Genomic DNA, 19,276 nt, shown 5'->3' with positions numbered 1-19,276 from the left:
ACACAACAACCAACAAAGGGTGTGAAGTGACTCCTGAATCCTCTACAGAACGCAGGGACTCAATCCCACAAAATCAATGTGACTGAAGGGATGGGGTGCATGGGAAGTGCTTCCACAAGCGTAGGCAGCAATTCAAAGGTAATTTTTAGCCCCAGACTGAGTTAGGAGCAACCAGATAGAACTGGGGATGAAGCCACTAAGCAAACACTGCTGGGGCACTCCAGAAAGATCCTACTCAAAAACCATGTTGCCTATCCCTGAACTTAAGTTTTAGGTCTAGGAAAGCTCCTGATCGCCCAGATCCAACTCTTTTGCAACCAAGAGAGCAGTTGTGAAACTAAAATTTACCTTCAGAAGTTTGATCTGCAATTTCTATATACAGAAAAGTCCACCCAGATACAATGACAATTTCCCCCCTTTTTTGATAGGCAGGAATTACTTTTTTTCCCCCCAAATTGCTGAAGTCAGCTGACAGAAAATGTACAGCTAAAATCGGAGAAACTATCCATGGAATAACTAGTACAAGGCTGGGTTGTATAAAAGAAAAAGTAAAATCCCATTGGATGTTTTGAATGCAGAATTATAATACAACTTATATGGAATAAGGTTCTATGGACATAGCACAAAACAAATGTGTGGCAGAAAGCCACCACTTTCTCACCCTGGGAACTCCTCCCCTCCCCGCAGTGGAAAATTATTTTCATCAGCAGGAAGTAGAAAATATTGAGTGGCAGGGGTTGCGTCTTCTACAGAAAAACCTGTAGCACCACAAATTGTGTAAAATTCAAAAAGGGCGCATACTGGATGTACTGTTAGAAATTTGAAGAATTAGGACTGTATTTTTTCACCGATATAAAATGATACATTTATATATATTTATCAATATTGAACTTGGTAGCTTACTGTCTTCAGGGTTTGGAGCAGATAAAATTGTGCTGTGTTTCTTTTTCACCTCTTCTACATTTTCAGATATTTTAGCAATGCTGTTTCTTATTTCTTCTACCTAAGGGTCAAAAATATAACATTTCAAAAGAAAATGCAATACAATAACTTCTTCATGCACAATAACATTGGTGATAATGTTCAACCATTAAGGGCAGCAATAAAGAAGTACAATAAAACAATGTACATATTTACTACTCCAATTAACATTATGCAAAGACTAATCTCAATTTGTGATAGTGAATTCCAAACATACATTTGTAGAAGTGCAATCAGCTTCAAAGAAGAAAACCATTAGCCACATTAATAATAAATAGCTCCCAAGAAAGGATAATGTGCGAGAGTACAAATGCATGTTCAATAATATAGCACATGTTGCTGTCATCCAGCAAGATACATACTTCAATGGTATCAGTCTTGCAATGCTGGAGTTCATTTGTTAGAATTCTATCTACCTGGAGGTTGGACAATCTCCCAGTGTAACTCTGGGTTTCCTTCAGGGAATTCTAGTTTCCAATCACAACCCAAAATTATACAGGTAAATTAATCTCTTCCTGACTGAAATATAAATATATATAGTGTGCAATGCAAGAATAAAGCAGCTCTACCTTCTCAGATCCAATACTCCATGGAGACCGCGGTGCTCAGCGTGAGTCTCTGCCGGACCCAATCAACAAAACGAAATGGGAATGAGCTGGCACTCATAGGAATCCACTTAATTGTGTCTCTTTATTGAAAAAGCATTATAGCAGCTAGAAAGCTTGCCTTTCAATAAAGAGACACCATTAAGAGGATTCCTACAGGTGCCAGCTCATTTCCACTTCATAAATACGCATGGTTCCATGTAATTAACGCACAGTACTGCAGTACCGTGCGGTAGGACCGTTGCATTGCCATTCATTTGAATGGCACCCCAAAAACGCACCACCCACCCGCAATGCGATCGATCGTTTTGGGAGCGGGTGGTGGGTTTGGGGTGTCATTCAAATGTATGTTAATTGTATTGCCAATGTGCCAAGCTAACAACTTAACCACATACAAATTCTGTTTGTTTTGTGTGCATGACAATATAGTGCAATATCACAAATATAGTGCTCAAACAATATTTTGAATATTTTAAATCAATAGTGCAGCCAACAAATATGGCAAATTAACCACTGTTTCAAAAGGAGTAGCTCCCTTGCCTTCACAGTGCTCTCAGTAGCATTATAGTGCTAATGTCACTTTATCACGATAAGAAATATAGTATTCAAACCGTATCCACCCACTATAATACTCAGTGTAAGGATGGTGTCCCTATATAAAAAGTGCTCCATAAGGTATAAAGTCTATTCCATCTTGTGCCAATGTCCGTGATATCACCACTCCCGAAGGGCAAAAGCTCACCTTAGATAATGACCTATTAATCAGGTCTTCCTGCGCCGGTCCCTTTAACCCCTTTGTGACTGACGACGTACAGTGTACGTCACCAGCATCAGGGCTGTTTAAACAAACTCCCGGCAGCTATAGCTGCCGGGACTCTGTTTAAACTTGTAACGCCGAATGTCGGCTTTACAACAGAAGAGATTCTGGCGACTTACCTGTCTCCAGATCGCTTCTGTGTCCCGAAGAAGGGGCCGCCCCGTACATGGGGGGGCTTGTAAGCCCCCCTATGTGATAGCAGTCAAAGTAAAGTACACAAAAAAAAACAAAACAGTTTTTTAAATTAAAATAAATCTAATAATAAAAAAGAAAATGTTTAAGTCCCCCGCGTCGCCACGTAAACACGCGACGGATGCGCCTACGTATGAAAACGTCGAACGCGCTACACATGTTGGGTATCGCCGCGCACGCCGGAGTGATAGCAATAATTCTAGGGCCAGTATTTTGGGGTATCTCTAAATTGATGACCTGTGGGGGCTTTTAAAGCGTCTTCTATGGACTTTTTTGGGTACTGCAGTTATTTGCCGTTTCACGGACGCACGAAATTTGTAAACTGGGCATGTTCGGTATCGTTTTACTCGTTGTAACCTCATCTTTTATATTCATTAAAAAAAATGGGTATGTTATTGTGTTCTGGGGCATTTAATTAAATTTGTCACTAAATTTTGGGGTTTAATAAGGAGTTGCGCTAATATTGCGCTACATAAAAATTTGCAACTACCACCATTTTATTCTATACGGTCTTGACATTCAGAAAATATATAATGTTTGGGGGTTTTAAGTAATTTTCAGGCCTAAAATGTGGAATATAACATGGGTGCAAAAAATGGAAAAAAGGCCTGTCATGAAGGGGTTAATAGGTGGCACACTCACGTCTCCAGGAATTCAGCTGTCTCCGTATAGTCCTTCAGTTACACCAATAGTCTTACCCTGATCATAGCTAATAAAACTGTGGAATATAGCCAATACAGTACACTAGAACAGGTCCCGTTCTATCACTAGCATTCCTTCGCAAGTATGCCAGGCTCTGTCCACTCCAACAACAGAAAGCTCCGTCCTAGGCACATTAAGTCTCACGTGACTTCATCAGGTGAACCAACACAATGCACCTACCGTATGGTAAGTGCACTGCGAGGTACAGTGTGTTAATCGCAAGGAACTGTGCGATTAACGCACTTACCCAGTGTGAACGGGCCCTCAGCCCCAAGATCTTATATGGGTGATGGTTGCTTAACCTATTGCTTTTTTTGGACACCTAACACGGTATTCTGTACATGTGCAAGAAACCTTCATTGTCCATTGAGCAGAATGATGTTCTGTCTGCAATTCCCATCTTCAAACCAGCTACAAATATATCAATTCTAAGTAGAAAGGTAACCACAAATGGCCTGGGCAAGAGCCAAATATCTAAGCAGGCATTAATCTGCTTGTTACAGTAATAGGGCACAAGGAAATTTAGTACCTGCTCTGCATGCAAGCTCATGATCCTATTTTCATAAGGTCTGTGTTGCTAAATCACTCTCTGAATTAAAGTACAAAATTAAATAAAGACGAGATCTGGACACAGATGGTTAGACATGGCCTTAGACGCTATTTGTTTTCAAGGGTTTTTAATACACGAAGACCCCATTCACATCTGAACATTCTTTTAACAAAACACCTGTAGCTCAGAAAAGGACATGAGCTTCGTTTGGAGCAGAGTCAAGTTTTTTAGCCTCAAAAAGACTTCAATGAGAATGGCTGAAAACTGTGTGAAAAAACACAGAAAACCCATGTAACACATTTTTCAAACTACTTCTAGCCCAATAACTTTTCATTATTTTTAATTTAAGATATTCAAGCTGTGACAATGATGGGGGATTGGGGTCTTAATATTAGAAAATATAATTTGTTTCCCAGTCAGAGCACCTGCAGGTCTTCATTTAGAATTGACAGGTCCCTCCACATTCCACAGAAGAGATGCTGGATGGCTGTGATCTTTTATTGCCCCAGGCCTAGTGAAATTTCAACATATCTATCTAAGCCTTTTATGGCTGTCGTAAATAAAGGCATGGCACTAGGCCCTCCATATATTACGAGTGGACATTTTAAAATAAACAAGCTAGGTGATGACCTCGCATTCCCACGAATGTCAGAAACCCTAAGTTGGAAAATCAAGCTACATTTTTTATACTTTGGAATTTGGGCGGGGATAGGTAAACTAAAGGTTCATCCTCCGCCTGCTTTCCTGCCCCAATCCTGCCTAGTGGCTGGCTCCGGGACACCCTCCAAAAGGGGCTTATAAAATATTCTGTGTTGGCGACTAGAGGGTCTCTTGGTTTAAACATCATCGAGGAACTAGAAGTCTTAAAATCGCAGAAGATTTCCCCTTTAATCTTTGGACATTATCTGCTGGAAGTCTGCTTGAAGAAGAGCCCTGCAGACTTCCACTTTGCTTCTTGGACTCTGAACTCTGTCAGAACTCACAATTCCAGGACTGTTGAGTATTCTTCTTTTATTCCCTTTTATTTTGCTGTTGTATATAAATTGTGTCTCTTTTTATTAAATCTTTTTCTGTATATTTTCTGCACCGTTTCTTTTATTAAAGGACGATCTTAAAAATCGTTAAGCTTATCTCTACTCTCTAAATACGAACTTAAAGTATCCTTGCCTCTGTGAAGAAGGTCATATTCCTGTCTGAGGGGACGGCTGTATCACAGGCATTGTTTAAGTGTTTTGAATAGTCGCAGCAGTTGCGGGGCACGGTTTGTATTCCGACAAATACATGGTGGCAGTGGAAGTTGTGGGTAAAGGGTTGACTGCGGAGTTAACCAACCCTGGTGATGATCGCTCTCAGTCTGCTGGCCTGAGATTGTGTCCTGCGAGCTGGGAAATCTCTGTGCAGGGTGAGGATGAGAGTGGTATCGCCACGTCCTTGTGACGCTCAGGCTTGGTTCAGACTTGTGTATGGTCATGTGGGATTGACATTCAGCGGGTTTGGGCCGGGCGTACGTCACACAAGCCTGCTTAATGTGTGCAAAAACGCCTGTGCAAATCACACTCATTAAACGCCTGAAAAAAAGCACCCCAGGACTGAGCTCAAGTGTGAATGGGGCCTAAGGTTTTACTGAAGTGTAATTCCAGACTTTTTTTTTTTACTTGATGTTGGTGTCCCCATGTGGGATATTCATTCTAATTTCCTTTCAGGTTGGCCATTGTCAGGACAGGAAGTCAAATGATGCATACCAAGTGGTTACATGCAGCTAGGGACAGACGAGCAGCCTTGTATACAGACAAAACTCACAAAGCAGCCACCGCTCATATTCCTAGTCCTGCAGTCACACAGCCCCATCCCTCTTGCCACTGCAGGCAAAAAAGCATGTTGCAGCTTGATACTAGTTCTCGCAGAAACAATTGCTGTACAAAGGACTGGTACCACAAGCTGGATACTGTTTATTCCCAAAGGCAAAACACAGGCTCCTCCAACTCAAACAAGTTTTCCCCAAATTGCTTATGCCAGGGGTGCCCATTAGGTCGATCGCGATCTACCAGTGATTGCTACGCGATCACTGGTAGATCGCGATGTCCTGGGGCTTCTCCTCTTGATCCCTGCTGCTCCCCCAGCGGGGATCAGAGGAGAAGTGAAGGAACCGCTGTAGCCGCGGGGCAGTGGTGGAGGGAGCCGCTGTCACAGAACTAAGGACGAGTGGTGAGGAGAGAGACACACTCAGCCAGGATCTGACAGCTGGCACCTCTCTCCTCACCGCTTGGCCATACTTCTGTGACAGTGGCTCCCTCCTCCGCTGCCCCGCGGCTGCAGCGGTTCTTTTACTTCCTCGGATCCCCTGCTGCATCTGCCCAGGATAGCTGAGCCCCCCTCTGTGCGTGGCCGAGCGGCAGAGGATCAGTACATATCAGTGATATGTTCCGATCCTCTGTGCAGGACAAACAACCGAGCGATCAGCTGATCACTCCAGTGTTTGTAAATAACTGGGGACACATAATACTATGTCAGTCAAGCAAAAGTGCCATGATACTTTTCTACATTATACATAATACATAACCCAGTTATGAATGAACAGGATGCGATTTATATCACTTCCTGTTCATTCATGAGTTTGGCGCAAAAGGAGCTGGCTATGGCTATGCTCTTGCTGTGCTCGTGCGGCTGAATGTGTCAGACAGACGGAAAGGGGCGGGACACCTCTCCCCATGTGCAACTTCGGCCGCACACGAGCACTGCGGGAGGGCAGGATGTCGGGGCCTCTAGGAAGCACTAGAATGCAAGCCGGCCGACTGCCTGCATTCCCTGAGAACCTGTAAACAGACAGTTTGCATTCAGGGCTGCTCATCTATCCCTAGCCATATGTAACTGCTCAATGTGTGGTTACATTTTGAACAGTCATGGCTCCTGTCAGCCGGTCATTGGTTTGTACAGTCATCCTGGTTGTGGGTGATCGCAAATACCAGTGATCCATCCGCAGCGTTAAGCTCACCGCACACATTACAATCGGATAGTATAATCTCCTTTAGATCTACCAACAACTATGTAGTGCAAGGACCTGCCTGGTTGGATGTAGATTGATTGGATGGATTAGGTAGGTCCTCCTACTACATAGATTTGATAAATCTAAAATTGATTGCACAAAAATTGGCAGATTGTAACCTGTGTGGTGACCCTTAAGGTGCCCATACACCTTGCGATTATCGTACGATAATCGCGGGAAATCCCGCGATCGTATGATATTCGCAAGGTGTATGGAATGCGTGCAACCGTTTTCACTGTACGGTTGCACGTCTTTTGTCGAACCAGCATGCTAGAATACCCGCCGAGAATCGTGCGTTTCTTGGCGGGTTTCTAGCCTGCTGATTCAACAACTGCGGAACGGGCCGGTGTGCGCACGCGCACACTGCCTGTTCAGCATTGTGGTCATCAGAAGGGCTTGCGATGATCACAAGTACGATCTGACTGTCCAAGATGGGCAGATTGTACAAGCTTTTAATTAGCTTACAACCATCGCAAGACAAAAGTCTTGCGATGGTTGTAAGGTGTATGGGCACCTTTAGACTGAATCTTTGCGGTGTATGGCCCTAAAGATGTGTTAATGAGGCCTTAACCCTTTTGTTGCTGTTGTATGCTATAGGCCAGTGGTAGCAAAGCCCTATAAGCAGACTGTGTGATTTTACTGTAAGCAGGCAGTCAGCTTTACACTGCAAGTTATTTGGATCGCTTCCACCAGCTGACAAAGGTAGATATGCATTCAATGATCGCCCCTGTGCTGTATGAAGCCAGAAGTATCATGTTTTTACTCACTTCTGGTTTCAGAGCTGTCATAATAGCTCAAAAACTGGAATTGACAAAAAAGTGAAGTTGATCAAACACAAGCCACCATCACTGGTAGAAAGGTGACATGTCTTCTTAAAGAGAACCTTTCACCACTAGTGAAAAGTTAGAGTCTACTGCCCCCACTTACTGTACAAGCACATATGAATCCAAACACATGCCAGATATGCCCATGCACTAAAATGATAACTGTACCTATGGTTAAAATTAATGTAAAGTTATTTTTTACTGAAAATGTGGGTTTATTAAACAGTTGTGCTAATATTGAGTGGCATAAAAATTGTGACAACCACTATTTTATTTTACAGGGTCTCTGCTTTCAGAAAATATTATGCTTCAAGGGTTTTCACCAATCTTCAGGCCTAAAATGTACATTTTAGCATGTGCAAACAAATGCAAAAACAGCTCTGGCAGTGAAAGGGTAAAAAGGTGATATTTCTCCACACAATACAGAGCTTTCCTCTTTCATGCTGGACAGGAAGGGAGAAGAAATGATCTCACTAGCAAGACATAATTAAACATCTAAAAGTGGTCCTGACCCTTTTTTCTCTCCAATTTTTCCAATACGATAAAAAGTGCCACTGGTTAACAAAAGCAAATCATATTCATTACCGTGTACAGCAAGATTGGCTTATTGTTTGTTGATGGGGGAAAACACTTTTTTCCTTTTTTTCAGTAAACTGCAACATACATAAACAACCCTCTGACTCCATCCTCGTCACATCCACATTTATAAATGCTCCCATAAGTCATCAAGCACAGACATTTTTCCCACTGGAACTCATGCTCCAATCTAATTAGCTTAGTTGATTAGACCTATTAAGTGTCTCCAAAATGAGGAGGACAAGTTAATTCAACGTTGCTAACCAAAGAGCTCAATGCGAGTACCATCCCTCCATACAGCAACGTTCCTCGTGATGGATGAAGCGGCATTTCGTCAGGTATGCAGGGTGTATAGCCTTCCTTGGACACTAGTCCAGTGCAGAGAACTCTCATTTTGTTATCACTATGGAGAACACCTTTCAAATTATTTTTACTGTGTCTTATTTCGGACTAAAATGGTTTCTCAACTGTCAGTTCTTCCATTTTATCTCATGTTCATACAATTATCTATGACGGAAACACATGTCAAAAGAAGCAAACAATACTTCCTGTTTCATCAATGAACTTTTGGAATACCGGATAAACAAGTCTAAAGACTAGATGGAGAAGCTGACTTCCTCAGCTATTTCAAGGACAGCACCACTGATTTTTTTGTTCATTTGCAAAAAAAAGCAACAGTTTGAAGAGGCCCTGGGGGGAATTTATCAAAACTGGAGCAGATTTGCACTGCAACCAATTAGCTTCTCTGTCATCTTCAAATCTTACCCGAACAAACTAAAGAGATGCTGTTTGGTTGCCATGGGCAACTGCTCCAGATTCTGTCTGCTCCAGTATTGATAAATTCCCCGCAGTGTATTTACAGCAGTGTATACCAGGGAACAGACTAGTTTAATGTACCGTAATGTAAACCAATTTCTTACCTGAAGGAAGAAGTCATCCATAAACTGTTCCTTTTGCATAATAACCACGGTGTCGCCATCTTCATCATGTCCTTTAGCCTGTGTGCACATACAATGAATTGTAAAAGATTGGTGCGATTCCTTATGGAACGTCAATAAAATAAGAAAACTTTATTACAATTTCCATGGACACAACATATGAAAGGAAGTCCAAAAATATAAAGGAGTAATGTATCCTGATTACCATGCCAGAACCATGAGAGTGATGAATATCATCAAATGTGGACAGAGCAGTAAAAAGCCATTATAACTCATCTGTACACCTATGTACATTTGGATTACTGCAACCTGTTATTAGAAATCAAAATGATTCTCAGTAACTTCATCCAACACGAAAACAAAGCGGTGAAAGAAAAGTCTTGTGCATTCCATCCATTTCAGTCACCAGGGAGTTGTCCTACAGGTCCCAATACTTGCAGAAAGCTCTTAGACATAAACAAGGAGAAGTTAGGACTGAATGAGCTGTCCTATGACTGTGGACGTCACTCACACTTCCATCCAACATACTGCATCTCCTACATTCAGTACAATCATAAATCTGAGCTTCCTCAGCATTCAAGGGTACAAAATACAGTCTCGCATATGACACAGACCAGATTCTTCCTTTCATACTCTTAGTGCATCAATGAAAGGGAAGATCTAGTTAGCGGATATGAACAACATACTGTTTCTTCTTCAGACACTCAATTGGATTTTTATCAGATGTTCAAAAATGTAATAACAACATTTTACTCATTAAAGTGTATGTGAAGGCATTTATTTTCGTTTGGATACAGCAGGAAAGGGTTACACCCTTTGTCCATTTGTATTGTTGCCTGTTTGCCCAATTGAGGGATTCACCAATATTCAAACTAAACTCTGTGCAAGGCAAAAAAAAAATGATATGCTCGGAACATTCTCCATGTGCAAAACAGTAGATGGAATTTTTAAAACCACCTGATTTCTATGAGGAGATACTGTGTATTCCCTGCAACATTATCACAGGGGTCCTAAAAGTTTCCTTAGAAGCGGAGACAAGGGGAGGATCTGCAGGGGGGTGCACTGGACGGCACTGTGGGTGGTGACAGGGAAGCAAGAACTTCCCTGTCATTCCTGTTTCTGAATAAGACAGTAATGTAATCGTGCCACAGATAGATTGCATGCCTCTTCCTTTCAATCTATTGTTATTCTCCATTTGAATATCAGAGGTTGCACCAACATGTATGCTTTTAAACTGAAGTTTACTGCCGCAATTAAAGCTAGCCATACACGTATAGATTTTTCTACCATCACCCCGCAGGCTGAACAAGAGAAAAATCAGCGTAGACAGATTATTCTCCAATGCCGACTATTGTATTTAGACAGCCGTGCCATCCGCAGCTGCCAGAATATCCCAACAGTAACTGCATTTAACAAGATGCATTCACTGTTCGGCCAAGAATTTTCAACCAGACTCGCTCAATTTTTAAATGGACCTTTGTCAAGCTGGGTGGTGCCAACAGGGCCACATGCTGTTCAAAGTTCAGCAAGAATTAGCCGAAATATGGCTAGCTTAGAATCTTTGCTGCTGGATCCTCTAAAGCTCACCACAACCTGTTAAAATCCGATTGTACAATCTCCGTTAGATCTAAGGCAGGTCCTCATTTTACATAGTTTTGGTAGATCTAAAGTTGATTGCGCAGACATTGTATGGTCAGGTTATAACATGTGTGATGAGCCTATGATATCCTTGAAAAAAGGTTGATTTTGATTGACTGAAAGGAGTGAGTATCAAGGCTCTGGGAAGTACAGCAGAGAGGAAGAGCAAGCCATATAGCAAGTCTGCTTCAATGAAGTTCACATGTACTACTGTCAGCGCCCAGGTTCCTAGACCACCAGGGACTGCAGGATGCAGATCTGCAGATCCAAGTACAAAAGGGGTGGAAAGAGACACAGTAGATCTGACATCAAATCTCCTCCACAAAAACATCATAATCTGCTGTCAGTGTCCAGAGCTCCTAGGCAGGAACTGAAGGACGTTGACCAATGCAATGAAGCCTAGGGGAGCAGAGATAAGCCCAGCAAGTCCCCCACTAAAGCCTCAAACCGATATCAGTTTCTCCAGCTTCTAGGCAGGAGCTGCAGGACTCTGATCAGTACATGGAAGCTCAGAGGGGCAGAGCCAAGCAGAGAGAGGCACAGCAAACTCCACATTAGCATCTAGGATCGTTCTGCTCCCATCACCACCTCAGAGCTGCCCGATTAGAACTACTGGGAGGGTGGTGGGGAGTCTGGTTGCCTGGCATACAGACAGCTGGCTAAGGATACTGGTCTCCACAACTGGAAACAGCAGCCAAAAGACTCTCTAAAGGCAAGCTATGAAGATAGTTTACAAGAGAATGGGACTTTCTGATGTCAAATGAATCATTATGTGAAGGTTATGTTGTGGCTACACTACTGAATATTGCTATGCTATATGATCAGAGTTCAAGTTGAATCCTTAGCACCATACAGAGACCGACAGTGAGGGGGAAATCCAAAATTATAAAAGTAGTCACATACACACTGGCCTCCTGCATTTGTTCTATTTAAAGCCATTACACATTAATCGGGAAGCAATACAAAAGTTATACTTCCTAAATCCATTTCTCCTGCATTTAAATGTACGTGCATAAACCAGGATAAACGGTCCAGGGACGCACACATTTCTTGTTGATGAAAACACAACCACTAAATGCACCTTGACGATGGTGAACGCCTAGTGTGAATTCAGCCTTAGGCCTCATTCACACAGCGTACGGTCGGGCCATGCTGGATGGATCCTGTCAGCGTCCGAGCACAGACACCCAGCTTGGGCGAGCACACGACAGCGTACGGCCGCGTCTTCCCAGGCTGCTGCGTACAATCACACGCAGCACCTGTCCTTCCTGGGAACAGCCCGATATGGTCGTGCACGCCACATGGATCCGTACGGCCCGACCAACCGCTATGTGAATGAGGCCTTAGAAAAGCATTACATGCTTTCAGAAATTAGCTCCAAATGCATCGGGATGCTTGTATTTTGAAGTTTGCATGAAGGCCTTAGAGATAAAGCAAAATCCTTCAACAATTCCTATTACATTTCTCTAATACAGGACTTCTCACATTTCCTGTTGCATGTCTAGTGTTAGATCCCTAAAGAGACACAGGCAACAAAAAATAAACTGATAGAGCTTTTGACTCTTCCCCAAAACATACAAAATGTGTGCAGTGTGTGGCCCCATTAGCACCACTCTTAGTTCCTCCACATAGTCCCACATGTACCTGCTGATCCTGCCAGTGAGAGCCGCCTAATGCAGTTTCCTGTGATGGTGTTGCAGCAATGTTGCACTGCTCCTGAATTCAGAGCAGAGTTGTCACTCTCATGCAGACTGTGCCTACTTACACTACAGCGGGATGAAATAATGTTTCAGGGGGTTTGGCTATTAGCATTGTCACTGCTGATTCACAATTCTGTAGCTTAGCCATTCTCAACTAGGGCCCCTCTAAGGCCCCATTCACACTGAGTGGAAAATCCAGCGATATCGCACATTTTTGCCGCGTGATATCGCGAGAAGTCGCCGGCCAATGGTTTTCACTGGAGTTTTGTGTCCTCCCGTTACCCTAAGGACAACTATGGGGGAAAACACTGACCCCATAGTTCTCTTTTAATGTACAGCTCCATGTCGCCCGTCGCGGTCACAAGTCGCACCTGCAGGACCCTTTTTCCCACAGATGTCAGCAAATTTCCTTTTTTTTTTTATGCAGCCCGACGGTGACGGTCGCGCAATCGTCGCTGGAACATCGCCCGAAACGTCACGCTAACCCGCTGTGCAGAAATCCGCTCGAGGTGAGTGTCGCTTAGTGTGAATGGGGCCTTAAGGTCGAGAAAGGCTGCTGTCGCTTGTCAATTAGCAATACCTAGTCCTGACCACTGCTTTCTGCAATGACATCTCTGCCTCTCTTACTGAAACCTTTCCACAGTGAGCTGCAGTGTCTGGAAGGAAGAGTGTGTGAGACACAAATAAAGGAGGGTTTGCTTCGGTCAAGGAAGGGAAGTGTGTTGTTTACTTTAAGAGGCTTGTGCATCACATAGTAGTCCCAGTGGATAGTGGATTTGGTACATATTTAAACTGTCATACAGGAGCCTATACACTGAGTGGCCAGATTATTATGACCACCCCATTAGTACTTCGCTGGGCCACAAGATGACTTTGTTGGGCCGCATCGTGACTCCACGAGATGTTGAAAGGTGATGCGAGGAATCTGACACTGCACTGTTGTCCTTCTGTTGTCTTGTACCAGTCTCTCTGTTCTGCCCTAACATTGACTAGTCGCTGACGGTCACAATTCGCACGTTCAGACCCAGATTTTCGGCTGTGAACGAATTCTGCTGTGTTGCTGATACTCGCTCCATGGCTCCGCGCCAACAATCATCCCACGTTCAAAGGCTGTTAAATTGCGTTGTTTACCCATATCTTCTGGCCCTCTAGCAACTTCAGCGCCGCAGTACCGCCCCTCCGCTGTCGTCCAACGCCACGCTCCCGTGGCGTCTGACGTCACACACATGCGCCCCTGCCTCCCGGAAGACGCCATCTGAGCCCTGAGGATGCTAGGTTGCGGGGATCCTCCCCCGACGGATCGAGGGGGAACCCGCGGCTCTTCCCGGCCTGGAATGCTGCAGAGGGATACCGCTGCCTCCACTAAGTGTCTGCAGTGCTGCCATGCCGCCAGGACCGCTGTGAGTACACATACGGCCCGGCCAGAAGTAGTGCGGGGCAAACCGAGGAGATCCAAGGGCTCCAGAATGCATCCGGGTACCGTTTTGGGGGAAGCAGGTCCCACACTAACCTCGGTCAGAGTCCCTCATCTGATGCCTGTAATAAGGCCCGAGGGCAATTGTCTCCTGGTGGCTAGGGGAAAAGCTCAGCTGGAGCCGAAAACAATCCGGAGGATGGTTATCCTCTTAAAAGAGGGGAACCTCAGGGCCTATTCCCCCCCAAGGGTAGGACAGGGTGGGGACTGCCCCAGGGATCTTGCCCAGGTATCCCCCAAGCCGCTGGCTCTGTTAAGGAGATACCTGCACAGTAAGCCCCTGCCACGTGCACGCAGGCCTATAGAGTAAAACAACAAAAGTATTCCCATACTCCTGTTAGGCCGAGGAAACACAAAAAACTGAGGCATGCTGGGGCTAAGCGCCCTTTTATTTGGTGTATGTGATGTGTTTCCTGTTTCAGGTGGGAGGAGACTATCTCTCAGATGCTGTCCTGGAAGATTACTTGGGAAATTATAGCTAATTTGCCTACAAACGTCAGGTGGTCATAATAATCTGGCCACTCAGTGTAGTTGTACTTTAAAGTGACATTAAACTCAGGAGTTAAATCTTAAAAATGAATTCAAGCACCTTAATTATTTACATAAATCTATCTTATTTGTGTATCATTCCTCAAACCATCTCTGAATTGGTGCTGACACTGCCCTTCCTTCTGGAGGGTGGCTATTTTTGTTCTCCATGGTCTCTGTGTGTGTTGTAAAGTAGTCACCGCTCCAAGCTCACTCCCGTGATGAACTACAATGTCATGTTTCATTTACCAATTTGTATTAAAATGGTAGTCCATCCCCCATCGCAGGAGACAAAACGAGCATTTAACCCTTTCAGTGCAGGGGTAGCCCCACTGCAAGGGTTAAGATATGATTTTGCTCGGAGTTCTGCTTTAATGCACTCTCTCTTAAAGTGCACTTTTTCATTAAACTGCAAAACAGCTTGTGTAGCTATTTTCTATGCTTAATGAATCTTATTAATGAAAGCAGAATGTTCCCTTGTCTGATCAGTACCAGAAAATCTGAGCTGGGATGGGACTGGTTGATGCAGACACACCACAGCTTTTCTTCCTACATTAGTATTGAAAAACACTACAGTCACTTCCTGGTAAACAATTTAAAAACATCCAATCACAGCAAACTGCAGGATAATTAGAGTCCATGAAGCAATGCCATTAATAAAAACATATCTTTGTCAATAAATAAATAGGATGACGTGGGCTGAGCAGATGAACACTAAACTTTCAGCAGAGCAAACAGCTGGAAGAAAATGAAGCCAGGGTTACGGAATGGAATGTGCTTCCCCAGGGCCTCGTCTAAATGTGTCGCTGGGAACTACAGATGCAAGTCGTGTCTGTGCAAGTCAAAGTGTAAAACTAGCCGTGGAAATCATGAGTGGAAGAAAAACACCTTTGAGTATAGGTATACATTGAGATAGTACATGGAAAAATCTTAAACTAAGACTTTAACAAGCTGGTAATGTATTCCTTAAGGGGTACAGAACAAACAGCTGCTTTACCAAGGTACATTCCAAAAACTTCAGTATAACAATATACAGTGGCCAGAAAAATAGAAACCCTGCCTCTGCGCAGGAGCCTCCTGTTATAAAGACAGGTCGTTGCTGCTCTCTCCCCTTGGGCAGGGTGGCTGGTCTTGTATCCGCCCCTCCTGTAGTTTTCTGCACAAAACCTGTAGGGTTTCCCCCACAGCTCTGCTCTCTTCACGGGCTATGTGCTATACACTAGTGATGGCACTGCTATTTACAAGGTAATAACTGGTTTTAAAAGGTATTTGGTGCAAACACAATGAGGGGGATTTATCAAAACTGAAGCAGACAAAATGTGGAGCAGCTGTGCATGGCAACCAATCAGCTTCTTTGTTCAGTTTGGTCAGTTAAGATTTGAAAATTACAGGGAGAAGCTGATTGGTTGCCATGCACAGCTGCTCCAGATTTTGTCTGCTCCAGTTTTGATAAATTCCCCTCAATGAATTTGTATCCTCTGAGGTTCGACATATATAATTAATAAAACATTTTGTGATTGGAGTTCCGCTATGAGAATGCTGGCAGCAGAGCATATAATGTGAAAGGCAAGGGTCACTATGGATGAGAAATGCTCACAGCAACTTCCACTTTCTTAGCTGTAGGAGGAAACGCTCTGAGAACATACAAACTTTAGGCAGAATGTGCACCAAGTGGAAACTGAACCAGGAACTCAAAGTCAGAAACCAACCAACAAGCCACCACTTTCACAAAGTACCTGTGACATTGGATAAAACTGTCCAGTCATCATAACCACGCAAATGTGTTCAGCACACCAATAGGCTTGTCTAAATACCCCAACAGTAACGTGGACAAATGACTTGATATTTTCCTGATCTTAATACAGCAAACTGAAATCTAATTGGTCGCCGATTGATTTCATGATGGTATATTAGTACATTTGTCACTTTCCTATGCCAGACTTATGCTGCATTTTTTAAAGTGACACTAAACTCCTAAAAATGCATTCAAGTGCCTTCATTATTAACAATAATGTATCTTATTTGTGTATCACTCGGCTGTAGATCCTCAAATCATCTCTGAATTCATGCTGACACTGTCCTTCCTTCTACTACTTTTGTTCCCCATGGTCCCTGTGTGTGTTGTAAAGTAGCCACCACTCCAAGCTCGCTGCTGTGATGGACTACAATCTCATGTTTAGTTAGTTAATTTGTATTGAGATTGTAGCCCATCACAGGAGTGAGCTTGGAGTGGTGACTACGTTACAACATGCACAGGGACCATGGGGAACAAAAGTAGTCACCCTCCAGAAAGAAGAACAGTGTCAGCACTAATTCAGAGATGATTTGATGATCTACAGTTAAAGAAGTATTGGTCTGGGTGCTTTTTTTACCCTAATGCATTCTCTGCATTCCAGTAAAAACCACACAGAACCTTTTTCTCCCCCAGTGCCCCCTACACTTACCTGTCAGCGATGCTCGTCCCCGCCGCCGGTCCCGAGGTGATCCTCCGTTCCCCGTACTTCCTGGTTGCAGGGGGAGAATACTGATGGCAGAGGAGCCATAGGCTCCTTCTGCCGTCAATCAAAGAGAGAAGGGGGAGTGGCCTGCCACAGGGCTGTGTGTGTCTATGGACGCACACAGCCACTGCGGGCACAAGCTCGCACGGGTGCCTCCATTAGTCGATGGTGGCACCTGTACAGGGGGCTGGGGGGAAAACGCTGCGGGGACTCACTTGAAAGCGAGAAATTAAAAGATTTTAAAGAAAAACAACAACAGCGTCAGGCAAAGGTGGGCATCCCTATAGGAAATATATTTTAAAAAAAGGAGGGTTTAATATCACTTTAATAGTTAAGGTACTTGAATGCATTTATAAGATTTAACTCCCGAGTCTAGTGTCACTTTAACCTTCTCATACTGACTGGCACTGCAAGATGAAGTCAAGATTCCCACACCACAAGCGCATATAAGCACTTAAGCAAGAAACTGTTTCTTGCTCCACAATGAGCTCATTCCAATTGCTACACTTAAAAGCCAAGTTCCTTTAAGTGTAGCAATTGGAATGAGCCAATTAGTGAACTAGCTTCCTTTTAGACAATATTTCATGTTACACGCATACTCAGGGTGTAACATGAAAAATGGTCGCACAGGGAAGCCCCTACACACCCCCCACTTACCTGAATCGTGGGGTTCTTCTTCCTGCAAGCTGCTGCTGTATTCTGAATTCAGTATGGCTGTGAGTGGCTACAACAACGCAGCTACATCATCCATTTACAGAGCCTGTATAGCCCCATTAGCCACCACGGCAGAGAGACTTGGAATACTAGTGTGGTGATGTCACTGCACTTGTAGTCTATCAATTCTTCCTCCTGTCCCTCGGTATGGACATTCAACAACATGGTCAGAAGGAAGAGCCTGCAGCCAGAGTATTGTCCATTGCAGCTTGCAATGCTTTACTGGCACAGGGACCATGGGGAACAAAAGTAGCCACCCTCCAGAAGGAAAGACAGTGTCAGCATGTGATGGACTACAATATCAATACAAATTAGTAAACTAAACATGAGATTGTAGTCCATCACATGACCGAGCTTGGAGCGGTGACTACTTTACAACACACACAGGGACCATGGGGAACAATAGTAGTCACCCTCCAGAAGGAAGGACAGCGTCAGCAGATGATGATTGATTCAGAGATGATTTGATAATCTACAGCCGAGTGATAAACAAATAAGATACATACACATAGTGTATTGTGTGTAAAGGCAGAGCTGGCGTTTACTGATCATCCTACCTAGGGTGACCGGGAGGGGGGCAGCCGATTACAATCTGACACCCCGGTTGTCAGACTGATTTTCCTGTGGAGAAAATGTTCAGGCCTAATAAAACCTTCATAAAAAAATGAAGAAAGCCTGCAATGCGCATCATGAAAATGTGCACACATATGCAGCACTGCACCTCTACATTACCACAATAAATGCTAATCACTTACAAAAGGTGAAGACAGACGAGCTTAGTGCCAGTTGGTTTCACAGAAGAATCCTACAGGAAGTCTCTAGTAGTGAAATATATGAGCAATTACTGCCCTCTCGCTGCTCTCCAGAACAGAAAAGCTGGGCTCTGTTCCCCAACACACAGGAAAATCACTGAATGGACTTATTCTTTAAACTTGTTATGTATGTTGATACAATGCCCAGAAACAACCAACAGCATCCATCTAACACATTGCTTCAAAGCAATGTCCTGTGTAATAGCACATGTGAATGACTTTTGCCTGTCAATATATGAGTCTATGTGGCTATTATGCGGCAAGTAGGAGTCTATGGTAAGGGTAAGGTCAGGTGAAGTTTGTGTGAACACTTCACGTTGCAGAAACCAGCATATGGCTGACCGGGAGGGAGAAGAATGTATGTATATGGGTGATCAGAGTGCAATACGTTAAGTATGGCTCAACAAACAGGCATCACAACCTAAATCCACTGTCTTACAGATACTGTAAGCCTTAAAGGCTCAGTCCACCTTCTTTTACATATTTCACATTACACTCACATTTAGGATGGAACATTAAAAATTGGTCACAACCCCGCACGCTCAAACTGCCCCCTTACTTACCTGAATCACGGGTGCTTCTCCCTGGAGCATTCTGTTGGGTTTTTAATGTAGTGCGGCTGTATGTGGCTCCACCTTCCCATTCCACATCATCTATTCACAGACCCATTCACAGGGATCTGTG

General features: G+C 43.8%; 1 protein-coding gene across 1 annotated transcript in view; it reads right to left on the bottom strand.

Annotated features, from left to right (window-relative positions):
* STX2 (syntaxin 2) overlaps positions 1–19,276 on the bottom strand; it is a 57,351-nt gene that overhangs the window by 35,679 nt on the left and 2,396 nt on the right. The window contains exons 2-3 of the mRNA XM_018566819.1: positions 9,211–9,288; positions 904–1,003 (exon numbers count right to left, since the gene is read on the bottom strand). Of these exons, the coding sequence (XP_018422321.1) occupies positions 904–1,003; positions 9,211–9,288 (178 nt within the window). The remainder of the gene's footprint in view (positions 1–903; positions 1,004–9,210; positions 9,289–19,276) is intronic.

This window comes from Nanorana parkeri, unplaced genomic scaffold (genome assembly GCF_000935625.1).
Source record: "Nanorana parkeri isolate BGI_ZX_2015 unplaced genomic scaffold, ASM93562v1 scaffold978, whole genome shotgun sequence".
NCBI classification, from domain to species: domain Eukaryota; kingdom Metazoa; phylum Chordata; class Amphibia; order Anura; family Dicroglossidae; genus Nanorana; species Nanorana parkeri.
Note: the sequence above shows the minus strand (reverse complement) of the source record. Positions and strands in the feature narration are given on the sequence as shown.